Source organism: Mastomys coucha, unplaced genomic scaffold (genome assembly GCF_008632895.1).
Source record: "Mastomys coucha isolate ucsf_1 unplaced genomic scaffold, UCSF_Mcou_1 pScaffold23, whole genome shotgun sequence".
Taxonomy (NCBI): Eukaryota; Metazoa; Chordata; class Mammalia; order Rodentia; family Muridae; genus Mastomys; species Mastomys coucha.
Window position 1 is genome coordinate 27,087,072 of NW_022196906.1, and position 23,555 is coordinate 27,110,626.

A 23,555-nucleotide genomic window follows, 5' to 3' on the forward strand; every position below is an offset into this window, starting at 1 on the left:
ATTCCACTCCACACAAACAACCACAGTGCCAGCTGGTAGTTCAGCTGGAAACATCTGCAGGATCCTAAATCTTTTCTTGCATATTTTTTTTCTGTTAAATTAAGTCATCTACTGATGATTTCACTCATTGAAGAAAAAGAGGCTAAGGAGAAGGAGAGACAGCCATAGCCAGAACTACACATAGAATAAAATACAGAATCACCTTGACAAGGTAACTGGATAATTAGGCCAAAAACAAATTTTCATTTCAAATTTCAGGTGATTCAGAGCTGTAGCATAATGGAATCAAATCAGTGTTTTTATGTTTTGTTTTGTTTTGTCTCAATGCTATGCATTTTTATTAATGAAATTTGCACTTAGAGAATTTCATACATGTGTATGATGCATGTTCATTATCCTCAGTCCCTCCTCCTTTCTATGTCACTCCCACCCCTGTCAACAGACTCACCCATACAAGTCATCTTCCCACATTATGTCTTTGTGTTCTGTGATCCAGTGAGTTTACAGAGGGCTCCCTGTATTACCATGACATGGTGCTATTCAATAGAGCGTGGTAGGTATAGTAGTGTGTACTGATCTGAAGACAGACACTGATCCACTCAGAATGCATCATTGGTTAGTAGTTCATCAGGATGGGCTAGGGACACATGACTCCCTCCACCATGCATGACTTGCTACTGGCCAGGTCTATAACATGCCCTTCTCACAGTCTTACAGCTCTTACATTCTCCCCACCCACCTTATGGTGGTTTGAATAAGAATATGCTCCATAGGCTCACATATTCTGATGTTTGGTCATCAGGGAGTGGCATGAAAGGATTAGAAAGTGTGACCTTGTTGGAAGAAGTGAGTCACTGGAAATGGGGTTGGAGGTTTTCAGAAACCCAAACCAGGCTCAGCCTTACCCCATCCCTTCTCTCTCTCTGTCTCCTGCTTCGTACAGATCCACTTTTCAGCTTCTTCTCAAGGGCCATGTCTGCCTGTGTTCTGCCATACTTACTACCATGACAAATGGATTAAAACCTCTGAAGCTGTTCTCAAGTCTCATTTAAATGTTTTCTTTTATAAGAGGAGTTCCCTTGGTCATAGTGTCTCTTCACAGCAATAGAAGACCAAGATACCCCTTCTCTAGGATATTCTATGAATCTTAGGAATGTTGAATAAATTCTCTTACCTTACTTTCACACTCAAAGCCTGCAATCCCAGACCCCTCTAGGTAAAACCCACATATATTCTGCCTCTAGAACATCATTCCCACACTCTATGGTCCTGCACTGAGTTCCTGTTCCATTCATGGGTCAGGGGATACAGTCCACCAATGTTACAACACATCCCAATCTGTGCTAACTAGCACAAAGTGGAGTTTAGAGGAACTTCTGAGCTGGAATAACCTTAGCTGTCTCATTCCTAAGTCAGCATCCAGAAGCTATAAGAGTGAGCATCTTGTAGCTACTGCAAAAGCAGCTAACAGCAGCCAGAGTAACAGCAAGTTCATATCTAAATGCTCACCTGACACAGTTGGTTGAGGACACATACTAAACTAGAAACACAGCAACCTAACTCCAGATATCCAGATCCAATCAGAAAATATACTAGCAACATGAAATACAGAGATAATGTGTTTCAAGCTCAAGCCACCAATTCCATAGTTATGGTTCACAGTGAGAACAATTACAGAAACCTAAGACTCAAAGTTAAAAAACAAAACAAAACAAACAAAAAAAACCAAACACAGACTTTTCAAAGAGTTTGGAACATGAGAAAATACTAGAGTGAGCTTTAAAAAGATAAGGATGAAGTCCTGATTGAAGTCTGAAAAGCGCAAACACCTAGAAAAAAATGAATAGGACAATCAATAAGGAAGTATGAGTGCTGAAGCAAACCTAAGTGAAATGAGCTGGAAAGGAAAAGCCAGCAAGGGCTGATCTCTGGCTCAGTGGAAAGCCTGGCCAACAGAACGAGCTGTGAGGAACACAGAGCACCAGGGCTTGAAGACAAGGCAGAGGAGCTGGACCACTCAGTAAAATAAAATAAGAAATTAAAAATGTTTTATTTGTTGAATTCTTCACATAATGAATATTGATCTTATTCATTCTCCACCCCTCTCTGTAATTTTCCTCAGTTCTACCTTTAACTCCAACCCCACAACTTCATGTCCTCTCAGGTTCATCTCTATCTCCCACCCTCTAATATTAGGTTCATCCCCATCCTCCACACCCTAACTTCACGTCTTCTTTTTGTTGTTGTGCTGCCCATGCACTCCTGAAGGGAGGCCATCCTCTGGAGAAAATGATATTTTTTTTTTCAAAGCACAAATGGATCTGGATGTAATGGTACGTGCCTTTATCCCAGCACTCATGAAAATGGATGTATGAGTTCAAGATCAATTTGGTCTACTTAGAGAGTTTCGGGGTAGCTAGGTCTGTCAAAACAAACAAACAAACAATAAGGACAAAAATAAAATAAAATTAAAACAAACCAAAAAAGTCCATCAACAACCCCAGACACACACACACACAAATGAAACAAGCGGGATCCTAGAGATACCATGGAAAGAGCCAATCTATGAAATATGAACATAGGAGAAGAAAAGCAATTACATGCCAAAAGCTTAAAAATATTTTCAATAAAAATCACAGAAGAAAAATTCCCAAACCTAAGAAAAAAAGATGTCCATGTAGGTACAAGGGACACACAACTGCCCATTTAATATTATTAGAACAATAAATATGTGGGACAAAGAAAGCATATTATTGAGAGCTATGAGAGAGAAGGCCCAAGCTACATATAAAGGCAGGACTACCAGAATAACAGACGATTTCTCAATGGAAATATAAAAGCCAGAAGTGTTTGGAGCAACATAATTAAACTTCCCTAATTAGTCTAGCAATCAGATAACAGGTTATTTTTGTTCCAGTTTTCAATAAATTTTCCCATTACCACAAATCACTAATAGTGAAATAAGTATTTATGAGAAAGAAAAATATAGTTTCCATTTAATAATTAGTGATAAGCACTCTAATCCAAAGAAATTAGAAAAGGGAATGCTTTATGTGGCTTACACTTCCAGATCATACTCCTTCACTGAAGAAAGCAGGGGTATGATTTCAAGCAGAAACTTGAAATAGAAACCATGGAGGATGATGCTTGCAGGCTGGCTTTCTGGGTCATTTACTTGGCTCATGCTTAGCTAACATTTTTTGTAGAGCCAAGGGCCACCTGCTTAGGGATGATGCCTCCCACAGCAGGTTGGATCTTTCTGAATCAATAATTAAGAAAATACCCACAGATTTGTCTAGTTTCCAATTCCATCTACCTAGTTCCTCAATAAAGGCACCAAAGTGTTGTTGTTTTGTAGCTGAGTATCTAAAAGAAAGGAAAGGCTATGTCGTTTCTGTCATTATGGTTACTCTACTGATCTCATAAGGACCATGTGATCCACAGCTCATATGCTAGGGAAATTGGGCTCTAGCAACTTTGAGCTAATGCCTTGTAGTCATAATTTGCAATACGCTATTTCTTTGGATTAAAAAGTTCTCTACTTGGTGCTATATGTTTTAAATCAACATTCAGAACAATTCCCATCTTCTATCTTTTCCCTGTAAAGAATTCAAGTCTTAAAAGAATGTGGAACGAATTCCTTCCCAGACTAATGAAAAACAGTTTCCTACAAATTGTCAGTGTTCATGTGGGAACTCAAGTGGTTATGTGCAGATGGATGTGAGCATGTGATCACGGAAAGATTTAGAGTCCATTGCCAACACCATCTATTTGGTCTGCTCACTAATATCCCTAAGGCCTTAATGTTGCTTTTTGAATTTGCATTACTATTAAAGTCTTTTCTTATGTTACCGAATTCAGGATTTCTGCATCCTCCAGCTTCTCATGGATTTTCACTGCCTTGTGTTGCTGTTATGCAAGGACATCTTCCTGGAGTCTGTAAAACATTAATAATTCTAAAAGGGAAGTCACTGCAAACATCCTTTGTTGATTGGTCAGGTGTTTAGCCAAATATCACAAAATACATTTAATTATAATATAAAAGGTGCATTTGTTTAATACTTACCACACATTGACTATGGAAATGTGAAGAATGCTGAGCCATATCTCAATTGCTGTTAGTTACTATAAAGCCTCTTTCAAGAGAAGACAAGAAACTTGGGGGCTAAACGCGTGATTTCATGAGAGGCTCCGTTACAGCTGGAGAAAATGTAGCTTGCATTGCAAATGAGAAACTTTTAAAAATCATAGTGATAGAAAAGAGAATCAGATGAAAAAATATTATCTCTGATTTAATCAAATAGTCTCCATGTCTGAAGGTAAAAAGCCACACATTGATATTGAATCATTAGATCTTCTAATCGGGCTATTATATTTCATTAATATTTATAACAAAAGCCATAATCTGCCATTGTCAAATTACTGATCAATTTTATGTGGAAAGTTTCCTGTCTTCCTTTTCCCTGTGGCTCCAGGTTCAGGCAGTAAAAATGATTACTTTGTGTCAGCTTTGTGTAGGAGCATAAATAATGGAATAGAGATTGTGCCCAGTCTCACATAGAGGAGCCAATAAATGAATAACAGTAGAACTTGGAGCAGAAAAGAAAAGAAAAACAAAAACAGTATGTGTTTTCCCGGTAGATAGTGGATGTTAAAAGTCAAGGGAAATAGATAAATTGCACTTTGGGTGTTGCTAAATCTAGATACTTGCTTGATAAAATGCTTTCTCTGTAAACTTAAACCATCAAGGACTCTTGCCTGCTCCCACCCTATAAGAGCTGAGCCAGGAATCTAAGCATACTGGGGGTTTCCTAGACCAGCTTTCCTGTTGAGCACTGAGGGATTGTCTAAGTTCACAATTAGTCTAACATGCATTCCCCAACAGTAGCACATACATCTATCTATTCCTTACTTTCTGCTTGCCTCGATCTCTTTCATCAGGGTAGAATTAAGCACAGTTGCTTTGGGAACTGGGTAACTGATGTTGGGTTATCTCTCCTGGGGCTGTTCTCAGCTCTACTAACTTCCAACTTGACCAGCAGGTTCTGATGTGATTGTTACAGGAGATCATGTTTGCTTTGGATTACAGTTAAACAGTGGACAAATTGGTATGTTCATTTTACTCCCAAATATATTGAAGGACAAAGTAGCAGAATGCACACAGGAAAAGATGACCCTGAGAAGAGATGAACAAGGCTGAGTTGAGTAGGCAGGGTTTGTGTGGATAGTTGAAATCTGGTGACAAGTATTTGCACATTTTAGACTAAGGGAGACTTTTTTGCATTCCCACAGTAGGTTCTTCTCTCTGTTGAATCCAAGTATTCATTGTAGACAACATTTACACTTTAAACAATATATTTGATAGTAAATTACTACCATTGAGATCAATACATTGAATATATTCCCCATTTATACTAGATACTATATAATATATTCTTACTTTAAAAAGATCTCTATAGGCCATTTGTTAGTAGTTGTTTGCAATTAAGATTCTAAGACATGACTCATGCTTTGAGAGTTCCTGATGGGCTGGTAAAAAATTGTTGTTTCAACTGATATATGCTTTTAGAGAAAAAAAATGACATTAATATAATGGATAGGAAAAATGGGGGAAAACAAGAAAAATATTGATGATAAAAGAAATAAAGGAATATATAAAAGGATGGCTGGCTGAAAGAGAGATGGAGGGTGAGGAGGGAAGAAGGAATGAATGATGGACAGAACAGTATAGTTACTTATTTATTTCATTTACCATAGAAATAGTTCAGAAATAGCTACCATGTGTTGCTGTGCAAACTACAACTGGGAATATTGTCATTTGTTTTAAAAATTAGTGTTTCCTGAATAAGCCTCAAGTTATCACTCAACCAAATGATATTAGATTGAAAAAGACACATTAACATATGTTGGAACCCAAATTAATAGAATTTAAATATTAAATTATATTAAAATAGAGCATAAAACAAATATCCATAGATTTTAGAGTTGTTATGGAGTAATTTGAAAACCTACATTTAATACATTGGAAACTCTAGGGAATGGTTGAATTTCTAGACACATGTGAGCTGCTGAATTAAATCAAGAGTATTTAAACAACTTAAATGATTAATTCCTCTAAAATGAGGATTGACACAAAATGACACTATCTCCCCTCTTACTCAATATGTTGCACAAAGTTTTATCAATATTAGTCTGACAAGAGAAATAAAATAAGTGCAAATAAGACTAAATAAACCAATCCCTGTATCTTTAGATGCCACCTTCCTGTATTTAAGAATCCTTGAAGTGAAGGGTCACTTCTAAGAATTCTTCTTTGGAGAATTTTTAGTCATGATAAATATTTTAACAAACCAGTAGGATTCAAAATTCAACATTAAAAAAAACAGTAGTTTTTCTATGTAACAACTGTTAACATACTAAGAAGAATCACAGTCCCATTTGGAAAGGCTTCCAAAGCAAACATAGACCAAAGCCCCTGAATACACCCAAAACTTCTGAAGTAAAATCTTTAAAATATTGGAGTCAGGAATTAAAGGTTGTAGCACATATACCTCTCCAGGGCACTGGTAATCTGTCCCAGCATATAAAGTCGCCTGCACCTCTGTGTTTACTGCACAAATATTCACAATAGCAGAGATGAACAATCAGCCTAGGTGTCTATCAACAGATGAAGGAGTTATTCGGCCATTACAAAAGTTGTCTGAAGGAAAATAAATGGATGGGCAGATCATACAACAAAAGAAAGTAAAACAGATTCAGAAAAAAATTTTAACATGCTGTCTCTCACATGTGGAACCTAGATTATTATATATTATATATTTATAAACATATATGAATATAGAAACAAATGTTTGACATGATGCAGAAGGGGTATATTTATAAGAAGAAAGAACTGAAAAGAAGTGAGAGAGAAGATGGGAGAAGAAAATGGGGTTAACCTGCTAAAAGCACATGGTCTGCTTGAATGGAAATACCTTCATAAAATCCATCGCACTGTAAAATAAGTATACATGGATACAAATTGTTACAGTTATGGAGCTGAAGAGATAGCTAAGCATATGAAAGTACTTCCCACACAAGCTGGATGATTTGTGGATGTGAGGTGTGGCAGTCCACCTGAAATTTCAGCATGAAAAGTTCAGTAGAATTTAGAGAAAGGATTGCTGGAGCAAACTGGTTAGCTAGATTTTCCCAGTATGCTAGGTCTGGATCCAAGTGCCAGGCTTTCCCTCAGTTCATATGGTAGAGTAATCAGTGAAACACACAATGTCAGTCTTAGACCTACACACTCACACACACACAAATGCACTCAAGTGCACATGTGTGGGAACCAGGGTAAGGGAGGTGAAGACACCAACCTGAGGAAACAGATCCTAGACACCATCATCGAAGTGCAGATCTACTGTATCGTGCAGTAACAAGCGTTTTTGGTTTCTGTTTTGTCTTTTTGCTTTTCGGGTTTCTTTGTTTTTTGCTTTGTTTTGTTTTGTTTTTTGTTTGTTTGTTTTTATAAGCCTCGGACCAATGGGAAATGGACTCTAGCTCTGGAGTAGCCAAACATCCCATTAGCAATATGGGAAGGTGCCAGGCTGCCAGTATCTCAGGTGACCTCTGGAAAGAAGGATGGAGATGGGAACAGCAATCACTCTGTTCAAGGCCCACTCTGAGGTTCCATTAGTTTTCTAGGATCCTTTATTTTGTATCACACGATTCGCCAGCAGACACAGGCATTTGCATTATTGGAATGGTATGGAAGCCTCCCTCATAGTTCACTGGGCCCCAACCAGTGTCCGCAGTACCCACATGCACTAGGGTATACCACATGTAAGCTGTATTTATGCACACACACCATACACATGCTCACCATACCGAAAAATTTTTAAATAAAATGAAAGCATGTCACCATTTAATTGTTAACAATGACTTTTACCCATGGCAATAGACATTTATTTGTATGCTTTGGCATTAACTTTATGCCCTTTATCTTGTAGTTTTCACAACTTATTAGATGGCTCCTATCCTCACTTTGTTGGGTAATTTCTACTTGATGTTTCATGGGATTTATGTGCAGCAGTGGCATATTTGATTTAAGTTGTTTCTTTTAAAAATAACTTTTATGTGCTCACATCTGAATGCATTTTTTATTTTGTATTAATTTGCAGTATAGTTTAAAATGCTTATAGAAGCAGCAATTCTTATCACTGCACTAATATAACATCACCAAGTGGCTTTTGTTTAAATTTCTTGCCTCCAAAGACCCTGAGCTGGTGAGGGATTTGCGGTCTAGCTTCTATATTTCTGAAAGAGTGCCAATACTTTCTCAGGATGGAGAAATATATTTAAATATACTTAAAGATACCATAGTTAAAAAGACAAAAAAAAAATCAAAGTGCCCAAATCATAATCAGTTTTAACTTAAATTATGTTATAGTAAAGTAATAAGCATACGTTCTTGTTTTTATTCTTTACAAGAGTTCCAGGCCATATTTGTGTGTGCTTATGGGGTGAGCTTACTCCTGCCTTCCCCTGAGGCCTAGAAAACAACTTCTTCAACTAAAATTATTTTACTTTATAAAACAGACTATTTTATTCATTTTAATGTGTGTATGTGTATATGTCTGTGTGTGTGCATGTGTGTGTGTGTGTGTGTGTGTGCATGTGTGTGTATGCATGAATGTGTGTGTGTGTGTGTGTGTGTGTGTGTGTGTGTGTGTAGGTCAGAAGACAGGCCCCTGCTGCCATTTATCAGGTATTGTTCAGTGGCAGGATTTTCCCTGTCCAATTAATTTAAATGCTAGTGCACCAGGAGGTCTATGATTGGACCAGGAAAAGGGAGGTGGAGCTAAGAGTTGCAGAGACAAGGAGCAGCACAGGAGAAGGTGGGAAGAAGCAAGATGGAGGACAAATAGGATGATTTAGATTCCAAGTAGTTTTAAATAGCCACAGGTAGATATAATATCATATATGGATAGAATAATTGGGGTAACTTGTCTAATCCAGGTGGGCAGCTTGTACCATTATCAATTGACCTTGAATTTATTGTATGAGCATCTTGTGTATTGAGAAGTTACTGATATATAAATCTGACTGATTAATTAAAAGCTTCTAGAGTTTTGTTTTATTGGGTTACTGGAATGTGGGACCACCGACTACAGGGGGTTTATGACTGAGAAGGTATGGGCAGCACTGAGAGAAGCAAACTAGAGCTAGGAAGACGATGATCAGTTCCTGCAGGGGCTAGCTTAGAGACAGAGGCAGCTAGACCGCCACCCAGGCAGAGAGTAGAGTAGCTGTGCGTACCACAGGAACTGGCTGTTATTTTTAATACTTCCAGCAACATTGTTCATCCTGGTTTTTGAGCCCAGCTCCCTCCCTCCCTCTCTCTTTCTTTCCCTCTCTCTCTTTCCCTCTGTCTCTGTCTCTCTGTCTCTGTCTCTCTCTGTCTCTCTGTCTCTCTGTCTCTGTCTCTCTGTCTCTCTGTCTCTCTGTCTCTCTCTGTCTCTCTGTCTCTGTCTCTGTCTCTCTCTCTCTCTCTCTCTCTCTCTCTCTCTCTCTCTCACACACACACACACACACACACAGACACACATACCTGGCCAGCAATCCTCAGTGATCCACAGGCCTCTGCCTCTTCAGTGTCCTGGTTACAAGTTCTCACTTCCTGTCTTTTCTATGTGGCTTCTGAGTTAAAATTCAAATCCTCATGCTTACAAGGCAACCATTTTACCAAAGAAATTATCTCCCAGCCCTCCATTTTGAAGTAAACTTAAATTACAATACCTGAGCCCTCTTCTAATGATAAATCATTAGTGACTAGCTAGCAAGTCATATGGACCAACTCCATTGTTTTTATGAAAGAAGAAGTAATAACCAATTGAAGAAATTAAAAGTTTTCTACAGAAAGAGGGGGTGGAAGAGGAAGAGGACAATTTTAGAGAACAATGTTAGCACTGAGGCTAGGTGTTAATGGTAGAGCAAGGACCAGGGATTCCTGGTTTCTTATCACCCTCCCTCTGGTCTCAGCTGTTTACAGAGCCATTGCAGGTGCTTCCTTCTTATCAAACCTAAGGCTTCAGCCTCTGCTTGAGTAAGGCAGGACAAAGTCAGGACCATCATGCCAGAAATAGTCTGAGAAAACACAGACTTGTGAGGTTTGGGCAGTAGAGTGGTGTTATGGAGGCGATAGGTATTCTATAAATGGACAGGAATTAATATAACAAGGCACATTTGTGATGAATAACGTTGCATTTCCAACGTTTAGTGGAACAAAGGCTTTTCCCCCTTAGTATCTGTGTAACATGAGTGTGCCATGGTGTAATGGGGACTACCCTGCCTGCTGTATCGTACCCCTTTAGTTGAGGATTTAAGGATTACTCCACTAGACTCCTCAGTGATTGGCCATTTGGAATTCTCTAGAAAATCCTCTCCAATCTCCAGTGTGTTAAACAATAGAAGAAAGTGGAGGAGCCAACGAGAGTTCTGTGAAAGATGTTAGGGTCTTGTCAAATGCTCTCTCTCTCTCTCTCTCTCTCTTTCTCTCTTTCCCTCTGACCCTCCTTCCCTCCCTCCCTCCTCTCTCTCTCTTTCTCTCTCTCTCATTCATTCTCTTTCTCCATCTTCCTATCCCTCTCCCTATCTCCCTGTTTCCTCTTCCCTCTCCTTGTCTCTTTCTCTCTCCCCCCCTCTCTCACCTCCCTTTCTCTTTCTATCACTCTGTTAGCTAATATCAGACTCGTGGCTATACCCCACAACAAGGGGAGAAAAATAGGAAACAGTCAGAAATCTCAGCCACACAAGCGCATGCCTTCAACAAAGGATAATCTTCACTAAAACTACTTGAGAGAGGTACAGTTTCCTGAATTTTCAAACTTAAAGGTCTGATTCAGGACATCACATACTACTGACCTTTCCTTGTGATTTAATTGGTTATGGTTTTTGAAACTAAGAAAGAGGGTCTACAGTATGATTTGTTTGTCTACTCAGAGAAAGTACAAAGACAAATGTAGTCTGTGCACAATGCTGTGAGTGCGGAAACTGGGGATAACTGCCCAGTCCCTGGAAAAATGTCAGCTTGACAGTAAGGCCTAGGGCCAGGAACCCTGGTGTAGGGGAAGCAGCACATAGGAAATGCCTGATGACAATTTCGAAAATGACTCAGGGATCAACTGTGAGCATCAGCTTAGAGTTCCGTCTGTGTTTTACTGCTTGGAGTCAGTGACAGAATCTGAGAAGATGCTGAGTCAGGTGTATGCTTCCCTTTGACTGGTTGCAAGGGCAGATTGGCATGAGCAAAGACACCAGCAGTTTCTTTCAGCCCTTTCACAATTCCAGATGGCCAGATTTCATACCACTCTGTGGTCTAGACTTGGCCTCTGCAGAGTGACTAGAGCTAAAAGACTGGCTTGAAGTGCTGTGCATTGCCTTTGGTGATGGGGGATGAGGGGGTGATGGGAGGCAGTGGTTCTGGGCTGAGTCCTATGTGCTGGTGAGAATACCTCAGCTTGTATTTTCTCAGACAGACTTGTACTATAAGTAACCTGAATGCGGTTACAGAGTCTCTATGGCAACATGGGGAAACTTTTTATCAAGTGTGACTTCCTGACATTACACATGAGGAAGAATGTAAGAGCTGTGTGCATTATATACACAGATGAGAGGCCTATAGGACACTAACCTCTCCAAAAGATTTCTCTTGAGAAACACCTCATGTAGATTCAAATCTGAGTTACAAGGCTCTATTCTGGTTGCCCTAGATAACTCAAACATCATATTGAAACTCAAGCCTCTGTGACCTACTTTGACTCTCCTCAGTACCCACCTTCGATGCTAGAAGAACCACAGAGAGTACCCAGTATGTGGTGAGGCAGAGAAAATGTGACTGCGTTCCTTAGATAGACTTTCTTAATTCTCTTCTTCGAGGTGGTCAGGTACATAGGTTCTCATCTGTATGCCTGCAACTAAAGAGGGAAACAGGTAAAGCTTCAGGTGGTGCCTACAGGATGCTTTCTCGGTTCTTTTCTCTAATTTCATTTCTGTCCTTTTTGGTCTGTCTGTTGGAAAGGGAAGTTTTCAACTTGCTCTAACACTTTCTTGTATAGTTTTGGTCCTGAGAGAGTTTGCTTCTTTTTGCCCAAGTCAGATAGGTAAATAGACAATAAACCAGTCAACATATGCAAAATGTTTATCGCATACATTGAGGAATGAAGAAGAGAACTGCAGTCAGCTTTTATAGTGTATATTTACATATGTATACATACATATGAATACACATGTGTACATACAAACATAAATACATACTAACAAGCATATAAGCTCACATGGACACACACATGCATACACATGTACACATACACATATACTACATACTCATACACAAGCACACATGTACACATACCCACAGAAACTCCAAATGATCCTCAGGATATCTGTTGGAGATACATTTGTAATCCAGAGACACGAGCTGGGACAAGGGGGATTGTAAAAGTCCAATGAAATTTCTCAGCCAAATATTTTTTTTTTCTGTAACTTCTCGCAAAGTCTTTTCCCAGGCTTGCACTTTCTCTGTGGGACAAGGTGATCCTGCTGGGAAAATGAGCCACACAGACAACTCGAATGGCTTTCACAGCAGGCCTCAGGATTTACGCCCATCTCTAATAATATATAAAGAAGCTTGGGGATGAGTTCAAAGATGGGGAACATCAATCCTGGATAACACGCATTTTTAGGATGGTAGAAGGAGTCAGGGATGTGTGACATGATGTTTAGGGCAAGCTCATGAGAGATGGGGTTGTTGAAAGACAGGCCCCTCCTTTTACCTGTTACCCATTCATTTTCTCCAAGGCAGAAGGGTAGTAGGCACTGTGAGCAAAGCTGTAGCTCAGTGTCCTGCAGAGAGGCGGAGGAAAAAAGCATTTTAGAACATGTTGGCCTATGGAGTTATGGGGTTTACAGACCACAAAGGCAATAGTGTGGAGGGGTTTTGACAGTCAAAGGTTCAAAGTTGTACATCCACAACCATAGACAAGGAAGTGTTTCCTCCAGTAGGAATTGCAGCCTTCTGGGCCTCTTCTTGCTACCTGGCCTAACCTTCCTTCTTGTCATTGAAGCCTCCATAGTAACTTGCTCAAAACTGAACTTTTTCCATGGTTTGAAGCTTGGATACACATCCATCCTATGAGACTGGTGCTACCCAGTTCCTGTGGGAAGCTGTTTCACATTATAATCTTTTGCATCAGTCTCTATATTTATTCTTCTGGTGGTGTGTTTGGGTTGTGTCTCTAATGCTTAGCTTGTGCCTGGCATAATAGCAGGCATCAAATAATGCGTGTTCAGTCTATGAATCTGTATGTAGCAGGTCATTCAGAATTCTAGGCGATGCTGAAGCATGAGGCCTTCGGAGAGCTGTGGCCTCCTGTTTCCATGGCAACACTTCATGGTGTTTCACTTAATGTGGAACATCTGAGAACAGGCCCAGTGGGTGGAGTCCTGGACTTCAGGACAATGAATAGCTCATTAGTGTCAGTGAAACTTCCCTGCATGTGCAAACACACACACCATTAGCATCTGGCCCTGAATAACTGGGGGACTTAAACAGATGTTGTCAAGGTTCCATGGCTAGCGTTTTCTTCATTCACAAAAATGTGTTTCTTGTTCCTCTGTTAAGTGGCTATGTGAACAAGAAAGTGATCCTTAGAATGACCCATCTCGGCATCCCTTAAAATGAACTATATGTTTTACTTATTGCAGCTTCTGGAAGTAAAGAGACAAAGTGACAGAAAATGGAAATGGACAGATGAGCATTTGTAAACTCTCTCTCTCTCTCTCTCTCTCTCTCTCTCTCTCTCTCTCTCTCGGTGTGTTTGTGTGTTTGTGTGTATGTGTGTATTGGGCATAGAGCTGCTGTATATGGTTGTGCATATGCATGTTTTATGATGGGTTAGTGTGTCAGGCTTGCTGTAAACATGAACATGGTGGCTTAAACAAAAGAACTTTTTGTCTTTCAGTTTGAATGCCTGGAAATCAAAGATAACATGCATTCCTCTAGGCCTTTGTCATCCCTGGATTCCTTGACTTACACACACACACACACACACACACACACACACACACACACACACTGTAGTTTATTTTATGTATATTGGTGGTAGGGCATCAGATCCCCTGGAACGACGAGCTATGGGTGCTGAGAATTGAACCTGGGTCCTCTGGAAGAACAACCACTGAGCCTTCTCTCCAGCTCTCCCCACAAATTTTCTCACTGTGTCCAGAGTCTTCACTTTTAAAAGGCCATCAATCATATTTGATTTGGGCTTTCCCTAGACTTCATCTCAACTTGATGATTTACAAAGACACTGTTTACAAATAAGGTATGTATGGAGATCCTGGGATTTAGGAATAGCACAATTCAATACATAATCCATATTAAATCGCTTCAAAGAAGCCAAGGCCCAGAGAACAACAAATTCATTGCACTATATCAAACAGGCTCAGGCCAGCTCACTGCTTATCTCTGGGTTGTCCTATTTCTTGTTTCTGGGAAGACAGTGAGAAGATGTGCTGTACTATACTGTTACTTAGAAGCTTCATCTTTCTTTGGCTTTACTTTCAGGCAGAAAGTTCTTATGCTCCTGAGAGATAAGAAACAGCAATAAGGCAGGTAGCCAAAGATTAATTATAGCAAAAGAACTGGCTGAGCCAAACAGTATCTTTGATGCTGGTATACAAGTCTGGAGATTGGATTTATCCCCCTACCCCTCTCTTCCTGCCCCTTGTGCCTACCATAGGGTGAGTACTATCAGGAAATGGTTTGCTTTCCTTGGAAGCCTATTTCCAGAATTCTATATGTTATAGGTACATAGATATATAAGATACAGGAAAAGTTTACTAGGAGAAATCTAACAGCTGAAGTCCATTTGAATTAATCCAGGTAGTTGATCGCTATCACCTGATATTAGATCATTAGATATTAGTTCATTAGATTCTGTTTTGGGGACCCTGAGCTGGTCTATTACTGAAGTCAAGCACTACCACCCTCTGTGCCTTTTTTTCTTGCAGTATGTGTTGAACTTGCAAAGCTGGAGAGACTGTAAGAAGTGTTATTTTCTTATTTAAGTTTTTTATAGTTTAGTGTATCTTAATAGCAAACTTACAGGAACAGTACAGAAGACAGACAACATTAAAAACATGTACCTGCATGTAGGACAACTCAGTTAGAAAAGTATAGTGAATGGATGGAATCTATTAGCTGCCATCAATAAGAAATTTACTTATTTAAAAAAAATCCAAATGCTGGCATTGTCCAGAAGCTTTTAACAGGTTTATTTGTAATTGTTACAAAGTTGAACTGTTGAAATATGTTCACTGAAACATTTTGCTTGCATTAATGCTTTACATCTTGCATTTATATTAAAAATTTACACACAAATGAACACAGAGAAACTGCCAACACCTGATTCTGTCCCCTATGTTTCCACTAGCAATCATATACTTAGGTATATACCTTTGACCCCCATGGAAAAAATATCTAACACTCAGAACTACTGATAACAGGGGAAAGTGGAAAAAAATTTTTTTTGAGAATGAAATATTTCCTCTCATAGTGGACTCTTAAGCACATTCTTCGCGTTTGCAGCATGCTAGCTGGGTATCTTTTGGCATAATTGTTAAACGTTTGGCATTGATAGCACACAGGTTGGTATCTTCAAAGAGGCTAGCCAGATAGGCCTCACTTGCCTCCTGCACTCTGGAAGCACAGAGCAGATCTGTTTTGAAGTCTCGAGCAATTTCTCTCACCAGACGCTGAAAGGGGAGCTTGCGAATCAGAAATTCAGTAGACTTCTGATAGTGTCTGATTTCATGGAGTGCCACAGTACCAGGCCTGTAATGATGAGGTTTCTTCACCCTTCCAGTAGAGGGCGCACTCTTGTGAGCGCCTTTTCTAGCCAGTAGTTTCCTGGATGCTTTACAACTGGTGGATTTGCCTGCAGTCTGCTTTGTATGAGGCATGGTATGGTCACCTCCTTACTTACCCGCTTTCTTTCTCCTTTGGCTGGGCAAGCGAGAGGCGGCGTCAGCGCTAGAGAAGGGTGGCAGCACAGTGAAGGCTATGAACACCTAAAAAAAATTTTTTTTTAAGTTCGAAAAAAAAAATGTGTGTGAATGTCTTGCCTGAGGAATATATGTGTACCACATGGATGTGTGGTGTTCTCAGAGGTCAAAGGAGGGGCTCTGATCCCTAGAGCTGTAACTGCTTGTGAGCCACCAGGTGAGTTCTGGGAATAACACTTAGGTCTTCTGGAAGAACAGCAAGTACTCTTAACTCCTGAGCCATCATTCCAGCTCCCCAGTTACTGGACTTTATTTCCTGTACTGGACCCACTGGTCACTCCTTCCTGTTCTAACCTTCACTACCAAGAGGTTTATCTGTGCTCACAACTGGCAAATAAAGACGATTTGCTGTCACGTGGCAGTGGGAGAAATCATCTCTCTTTTACAGGTTGCTTTCTGTCTCAAGGTTTATGTCAACCTAAGATGACCCATACTAACATAGCCAGAAATGACTCATGCCACAAATACTTAACATGCAACTTCACAGTATTAGAAATATTCTAGAAGGGAAAAATACTTCGGCAAACAATACATGTCAGCACACACACATGGAAGTTAGACTCCAATGAGCAAAAATAGTCAATGAAAAATGATAGCATTCTTTGGAATTTATGCTACCCATATTTATTTTCCGATACAAATGAGCAAAATGTAGCCTTTGAGTTCCTGGTAATTCTAAGGTAGGCTAGCCAGAAAAGAGGTATGTGACAAGAGATACCTAAAGGGATCATGTTAAGAAGTATTATAATAACCTAGAATAATTTTGTTTAATTGTAAATACAGAGAGCAACTAAAAACACCATCCCTAGGTAGAGATGTGCTTGGTTTGTTTGATAAGTCTAAAATTAAGGCAGAATATATCCTAAAAACACTGACTAAATTTAGCTGTAGGGGTCTCTTTAAGATAACATATTTGCTTCAAATAGGGGACTCCTATGCAGAGAGCAGAGGCTGGGCAGCAAGGATGATGTCAAGCCTATCTTTCTGTGTTCCTGTTCTTGATCTCATAAAATAATGGAGCCACTAATAGTTTTTTCAGTTTTTCCCCAGACTTCTCCTCCCCATGTGACCTTGTTCTTTGCTCTTAGATCATTGGTCCTGTGTCTATCTGACCCCTCACACTCTTGCCACACATTTCTTGCACTGTGGTTCCATTCAAGAAGTGTCACTCTCTACCTCCAAAAACAATTATGTGTGTGTGCCCATATATGCACATGTGTGCATGAAAGCCATAATGTATGAAAGTCAGAGGACAACTTTCTGGAGTCAGTCATTTTCTCCAACCATGTGGATTCACAGGGTCAAATTCAGGTCCTCTGGTTTGGGTGCCTTTACCTGTTGAGCCATCTCTGCTCCATCATCCTCCTGTCTTCACAGTCCTGACTCAGTTCATTATTACAGTCAACATAGTCAAAGACCCAAGAGTCCAGGGGGTGATGCAGAGCTTTGAGTTTATGTATCCATTATTGCTCTCCCCTCTCCATGTGGTGACTGCCATCCCCTATGGAGCCAAAGTCTTCACCACTTTGCCCACTATTATTTGATATGGGAGATGGTACTTGGTCAATATGGGCTAAGTTATCTATTTTGCAGAATAATTTAAATAAAGAGCTGGAGAGATTCCGTTATGCTTCCCCAAGAAATAAGCAAGAGGAAGTAGACAGGAGAGCAACTGGGGAAGGAGAGTGTAAGCTTGAACAACAACACCACAAAACCAAAATTGAGCAACACCAGCAGCTTCCTGACAGCATGTCAATCATGAGTTTGTACTGTTCCAATTCTTTGCTGCTTCACTGGGGCACTAACATCCTCTTATGGCTTAATTTTATTGATTTCTGGTAATAATTAACCAAATATCCAACTATTTCCACCTTTCTTCCAGTTGTACATGAGTGTGGGAGGTACATAAAAATACTGTGTTAGTTTATATAAAGGATTTCACTTACCATTGGATTTTGCCTACTATGAACTTTGCTACCTGTGAGGGCCCTAGGGAGCTTCATGAATTGAGGGACAATAGCCATCACACCACATGAAGCAGTGTTGGGGTAGGAGACAGGCGAGGACATGGAGATGGAAAAGCTGCACACTAGCATTCTCTATAAAATATTGCCCTCTTGTTTGTCTATGTTGCCGTAGATGACAGAACTTCCTTCTTTTGTGTGGTTCAGCAGAATTTCAATGTCTCTAAGATCAGTGTATGAGATGCTGCTGCTGAATACACTGACTCAACTATTGTCTAGTGTCTATATGTAGCAAAGCATCATCCTTTACCCTGTGAAGATGCATAATTGCTATGTCAATTAAAATTAATTAAGACAATGAAAATTAAATAGCATGAAAATGTTTATATTTAAAACAACAATCTATGTAATATGTGTTCTTCTCCTTGTCTTCCTATAATATTCCTCACATGCTACTTTTCTTTCCATTTCTACTGCTCTCCCTGGCTGCTGAAGTTACAGATCATGTTTAATCAGTGAGATGCTCTATTTTAATACTGAGAATAGTATCTGACACAGAGATTTACCTAGACAAGTACCTATTAACTGACCGAATTACTGAAAGAAAAGAAGAAAGAGAGAGAGAAAGAAAGAAAGGAAAAAAGAATGAAAGACAAAAAAGAACTTATTTGAGAGTACTTGGCTAAGAACAGAGTCACAGTTTAAGCCTTTTCCATTTTTTTCAAATATGAATTGGTTAATGTGTCAACCAATGAGACTCCTCCCTACTCAAAAATTGTTGCTATGAGATAATATTGGCTTGACACCTTCTGCCCACAATATGGGATACATTCTGCAGAGCAGGTAAGGTTTATCCCTTATCAATCCCAAGCCAAATTTTCTACCCAGCTCCTCAGCCCACCCATTTCTTTTTTATGTCACCTCAGTCCAGGGCAGATCCAGATCATTTTGTCTCTGCCTTATGTGATTTATGAACCCAGTGACACTAAGGTCAGAACACAGATTGTTCTGCAAGCATTCCAAAGGCCCTATGTGGGCCTAGAGAGCAAGCTTCCAGAGAGAGCTCACGGGACATGGGACTGAGTTTGCAACAAGCAACATTAGATGGCCCTGGAAGTCACTCGACAGTTCAATCAGTCATTGTTTCCTTCCTGCCCTTTGACCCAGACCTAAATCTACAGAGACAGAAGATGAGGGTCTCACACCTTTAGGACATGGAGGAAGGAGTCAGCCTGGGCCATCCACTGAGATTTCTATAGCCTTGCTATTGTCTATGGTTATGTTTACCTAAACTATGTGCAGAACACAACAGGATTCTTGTGGAGTTTAGGTTTGGAAATGGTCAGTTGTGGAAATCCCCTCAATTACTTAATCAGCAAGTGGAATTTAGAGAAATGTCTACACACTGGGCACTAGGGTAGAGGACAGGTTAAAGACGAGGGAGATGTTTGGCATGTGGGGATGAATAATTAAAATAAACTTGGATTAAAATCTGCTTGTTCTTTGAGCAACTACATGGACCTTGTTTAGCTTCATGGAGGACAAAGTGACCTTCAACCCAAGATGATGTACTTTATTACCAGGAAACTTGGTAAGATAATGCACAAATATGCATAAATTTCTGCTCTAGATTTTTTTTTCTAGTAAGAAGTTGTGTGATAGAATTTTCTAGAGTTGGCTTTAAAAGAGCCAATGCCTAGGTGCTACCTGCAGTGATCACAGGGACACTGCTAAATTGTTGAAGCTTCTAATGTGCTTCTAAAGCATAGTCAGAGATGAGTCAACTGTTTGATAAGGCAAAGTCAAATATGACATTGAGAAGAGGTTATTACTAAATGCCTGAGGCAGCTTTTGAATAGCTTTGGTCCTGCTGGCAATGTTCACACCCATAGTTTATTCCCTATAAACTAACTCAGCAGTTAACAGTTGTCTTTTCAGACATCTTCAAAATCCATATTGAGTCTATTTCCAAAAAGAAAAAAGAAAAAAAAAAAAACCTCTCTAGCAGAAGTCTTGCTCTTTCTTTTTCTTTCTTTCTTTCTTTCTTTCTTTCTTTCTTTCTTTCTTTCTTTCTTTCTTTCTTCCTTCCTTCCTATCTTTCTCTCTCTCTCTTTCTCTCTTTTCTTTTTCTTTTGGTTTATTGAGACAGGGTTTCTCTGTATAGCCCTGGCTGTCATGAAACTCACTCTGTAGACCAGGCTGGCTTCCAACTCAGAAATCTGCCTGCCTCTGTCTCTCAAGTGCTGGGATTAAAGGTGTGTGCCACCACTGCCCACTTTCTTTATTATTCTTTCTTTTTTTCTTTCTTTCATTCTTTCTTGTTTGTATGTGTGTGTGCATGCATGCGCATGCGTGAGTGTGGGTACATATGTATGTAACACATACACATACATATGTAGCACATGTATAGAAGTCAAAGACTGATATTGGGTGTCTCTTTTCCTTGATCTCTACTTTGTATATTGAGACAGGGTCTCTCAGCTGAATCAGAGCTTGCCCATTAACTAATCTGTTGTGCTGCCTAGTTTTACTTCAACATGGTACAGGCTAGAGTCATCTGACAGGAGGGAACTTTGATTGGGAAAATGTCTCCAAAACTTCTAGCTGTGGGCAAGCCTTTGAAGCATTTTATTAATTAGTGATTGATGGGGAAGGGACCAGTCTACTGTGCCTGTTGCCAGTCTTGGGCTAGTGGTCCTGAGTTCTATATGAAAAGAGGTGGAACAAACCAGAGAAAGCCAGCCAATAAGAAGTACCACCCCATGACCTCCCATCAGCTTTTAGCTCCAAGTTTCTGGCATGATGGTGTTCCTGTCCTGACTTCCTTGGATGATAAACAGTGATATGGAAGTGTATGCCAAACAAACCCTTTCCTTCCCAAGTTCCTTTAGTAAGGGTGTTTCGTACAGCAATAACAACTCTTACTAGGATATCTACCTAAACTTGGATCCCCTCTTGTGTGCTGGGATTACAGCTGGGTTACACACAACTGACATTTCTGTGAATACCTGGGACATGAACCCACATCCTTGTGCTTGAGCAGTAATCTTTTTGTCTACTGAGCTATCTCCCCAGCCCTAAAGTCTCAGCCTTTCTTTTGCCCCCTGCTTCTCTGGACTACTGGGTTAGGCTTGGGAATCCAACCTTGATCACTTTATCTTAAGCAGTACTTTCCAATGTTTACTCACTAAGTGAGAGTGTAAGTTCCATGAATGCAAACACAAAGCAAGCAGAAAGAAACCGAAATAGACCAGGAAGGGCCTTTTGCAATCTGTTCCTCTTAAGCTTGCTCTGCCTCAAATTCAAACCCAGGCTTACCTAATTCCTGTTATGCCCATATCAATGTCCCTCAAACCTTGAACATTTGGAGGCATTTAGGACAGCACAGCTGGCTACTCCATGGCTCAATTCCTTTGTTTCTGTCATCCTTGTTCCAAAGTGCTCACCAGCCCTAAACCCTGGTACTGAAAAAAGTATAACATCTATGCTACTTTTAAACAATCACCAACTCCTCCTCCTCTTCCTCCTCCTCCTCCTCCTCCTCTTCCTCTGAAAAATCAACCCCCTTGACAAATGTCAGTAAACTGACCTTCCTAGTAACCTGGATTAGGGGAGTGACAACTAAATGTAAAAATGTGATTATCCAAGGCCATTTGAAGGAGAATCAGGTGTTTCCTATCTTCCTCTCCCAGCGCCAAGGCCTAGTTCTCTATTTACAGAACACAATGTTGCTGTGATAGCCTAATTGATTTATAATGTTTTTCTCCATATTGTAGCATGTGTGCAATTAGTTACTGAAAAGGAAACACAGCTCAGCTCAGTTGCTGCATCTGCTTCTAGTCAGGGACTTACAATTTCATGCCCTGTTTTCCAGATGGCTTGATTAACATGCAAGGAAACCTAGTGGCTTGGCCAGGGCTGCAGATGAAACTGAGTATTCTCAGGTATAATTAGACCTAGGAGAAATATTCCTGATGGGAAGAAATCTCAGCAAAATCTCAAGATAAATAACGTACATTGGGGAAGAGGATGGGATGGTGAAGACACATCGAGTGTGTGTTTTTTGTTGTTGTTATTGTTTTTGTCTTTGTTGTTATTCATACATTAATGCATTAGCTTATCCACAGAGCACATAATCATTGAATACTTAGAATATCTCAGTTTCTCATTGACTCTATAGTGATATATCAAGTGGTGTTTTATTCTTTTATGGGGTCCATGGTTTGTATGTAGGCATGCACATTAACTTAGTAGTCACAGTGAAGAAAATATGAATGTACAAGTGTCATGTTCTGGGAGATGCCTGTGTTCTGAGTCAGAGACTTCTCTGTGGACTTCCAATAGAGAAGAGATTAGCTTCAAATGGGTACCATACCAGCACTTTACACCAAGTGAGCATCAGATTAGAGAAAAGATCTTGTTGAATTCCAGGAATATTAGGAAGGCCACTGTAGCTACTCTAGGAGGAGTGGGGCAGTTTTCTAGAATGAGCAAGAAACCTCAAGAAAGAAGTTAAAAAATAGAGGCTTCCAATTTTCTCCTAAGCCTTACATATTTCTTTTAGCTGCTCCATTGAGAACAGAAACAGGATTATAGGAACACTGAATAGAAGCAAAGCGAGCCTTGGATAGCTAGATGAGTGGTGGCTGTGGGCAGCATGTGGATATCAGTGATGTAAATGCAATGGATGGTTTAAAAAGATGTCAAGAAGGCAAGGATAGATGAAGTTTGGGGGTATGTTGAAAGCAGAAAGGAAGTCTATGATGGTAAGGTTGATCTATAGAAGGTTGAGAAGGTTTTCTCAAGTAATAGAAAATGCCAAGTCCTGAACTGGAAAGGGGCAACCTGAGAAATATTAATTCTAGACCTTTGTCATAAAAATGTAATTTCATATAAAAAGCAAAGTTAATAATTTTGAGAGAAGGAATAGGCTAAGAGGAGAAGGAGGCTCAAGACTGAGGCTTCAGGTGTTCCAACTTCCGATGTCAAATCGAAGAGTTTTTATAAGGAAGTGTTTCTGAAGGATATGTTATCCAACAGGCCAACAGGAAAAAATATATTAGACACCATAGAAATTGGATGTGAATTGGAATTAGGAGCATGGAGGGCATTCATAACCTACAGAGGAACAGTTTCAATATTATATTTTATGCTATATGGCATATTTACAAAAAATATAAAAATAATAGAAGACTCAGCCCAGAGAAGGTATGTGATAAACCCAAGTACACACGCTTCTGTTTTCCTGCATGAATGTTGAAGGGCACAGCTGGACAGCTGAGTGATTCAACCAGTGCAGATTTTCCTCTATGTCCATTTTCTATTTCTTTCTGCATCATAAGACAGTCATATAAAGTAAGGGTAAAGATACTTCACTTATGGAGTAAGGAGTTGTGAACTTTTCTTTCCGGGAAAAGGCATGGGAAAGATGGCGAAATTGTTGCCCACATTTGCTGATACCTCAACATTTATCAAAAATCCATA

At 39.8% G+C, this 23,555-nt stretch overlaps 1 protein-coding gene across 1 annotated transcript; it reads right to left on the minus strand.

Moving 5' to 3' along the window:
- Window positions 1-15,606: 15,606 nt before the first annotated feature.
- LOC116072816 (histone H3.3-like) lies at window positions 15,607-16,005 on the minus strand. Its single transcript, XM_031344380.1, has one exon. It carries the CDS (start codon window positions 16,003-16,005, stop codon window positions 15,607-15,609), a length of 399 nt encoding a protein of 132 aa, XP_031200240.1.
- Window positions 16,006-23,555: the final 7,550 nt, after the last annotated feature.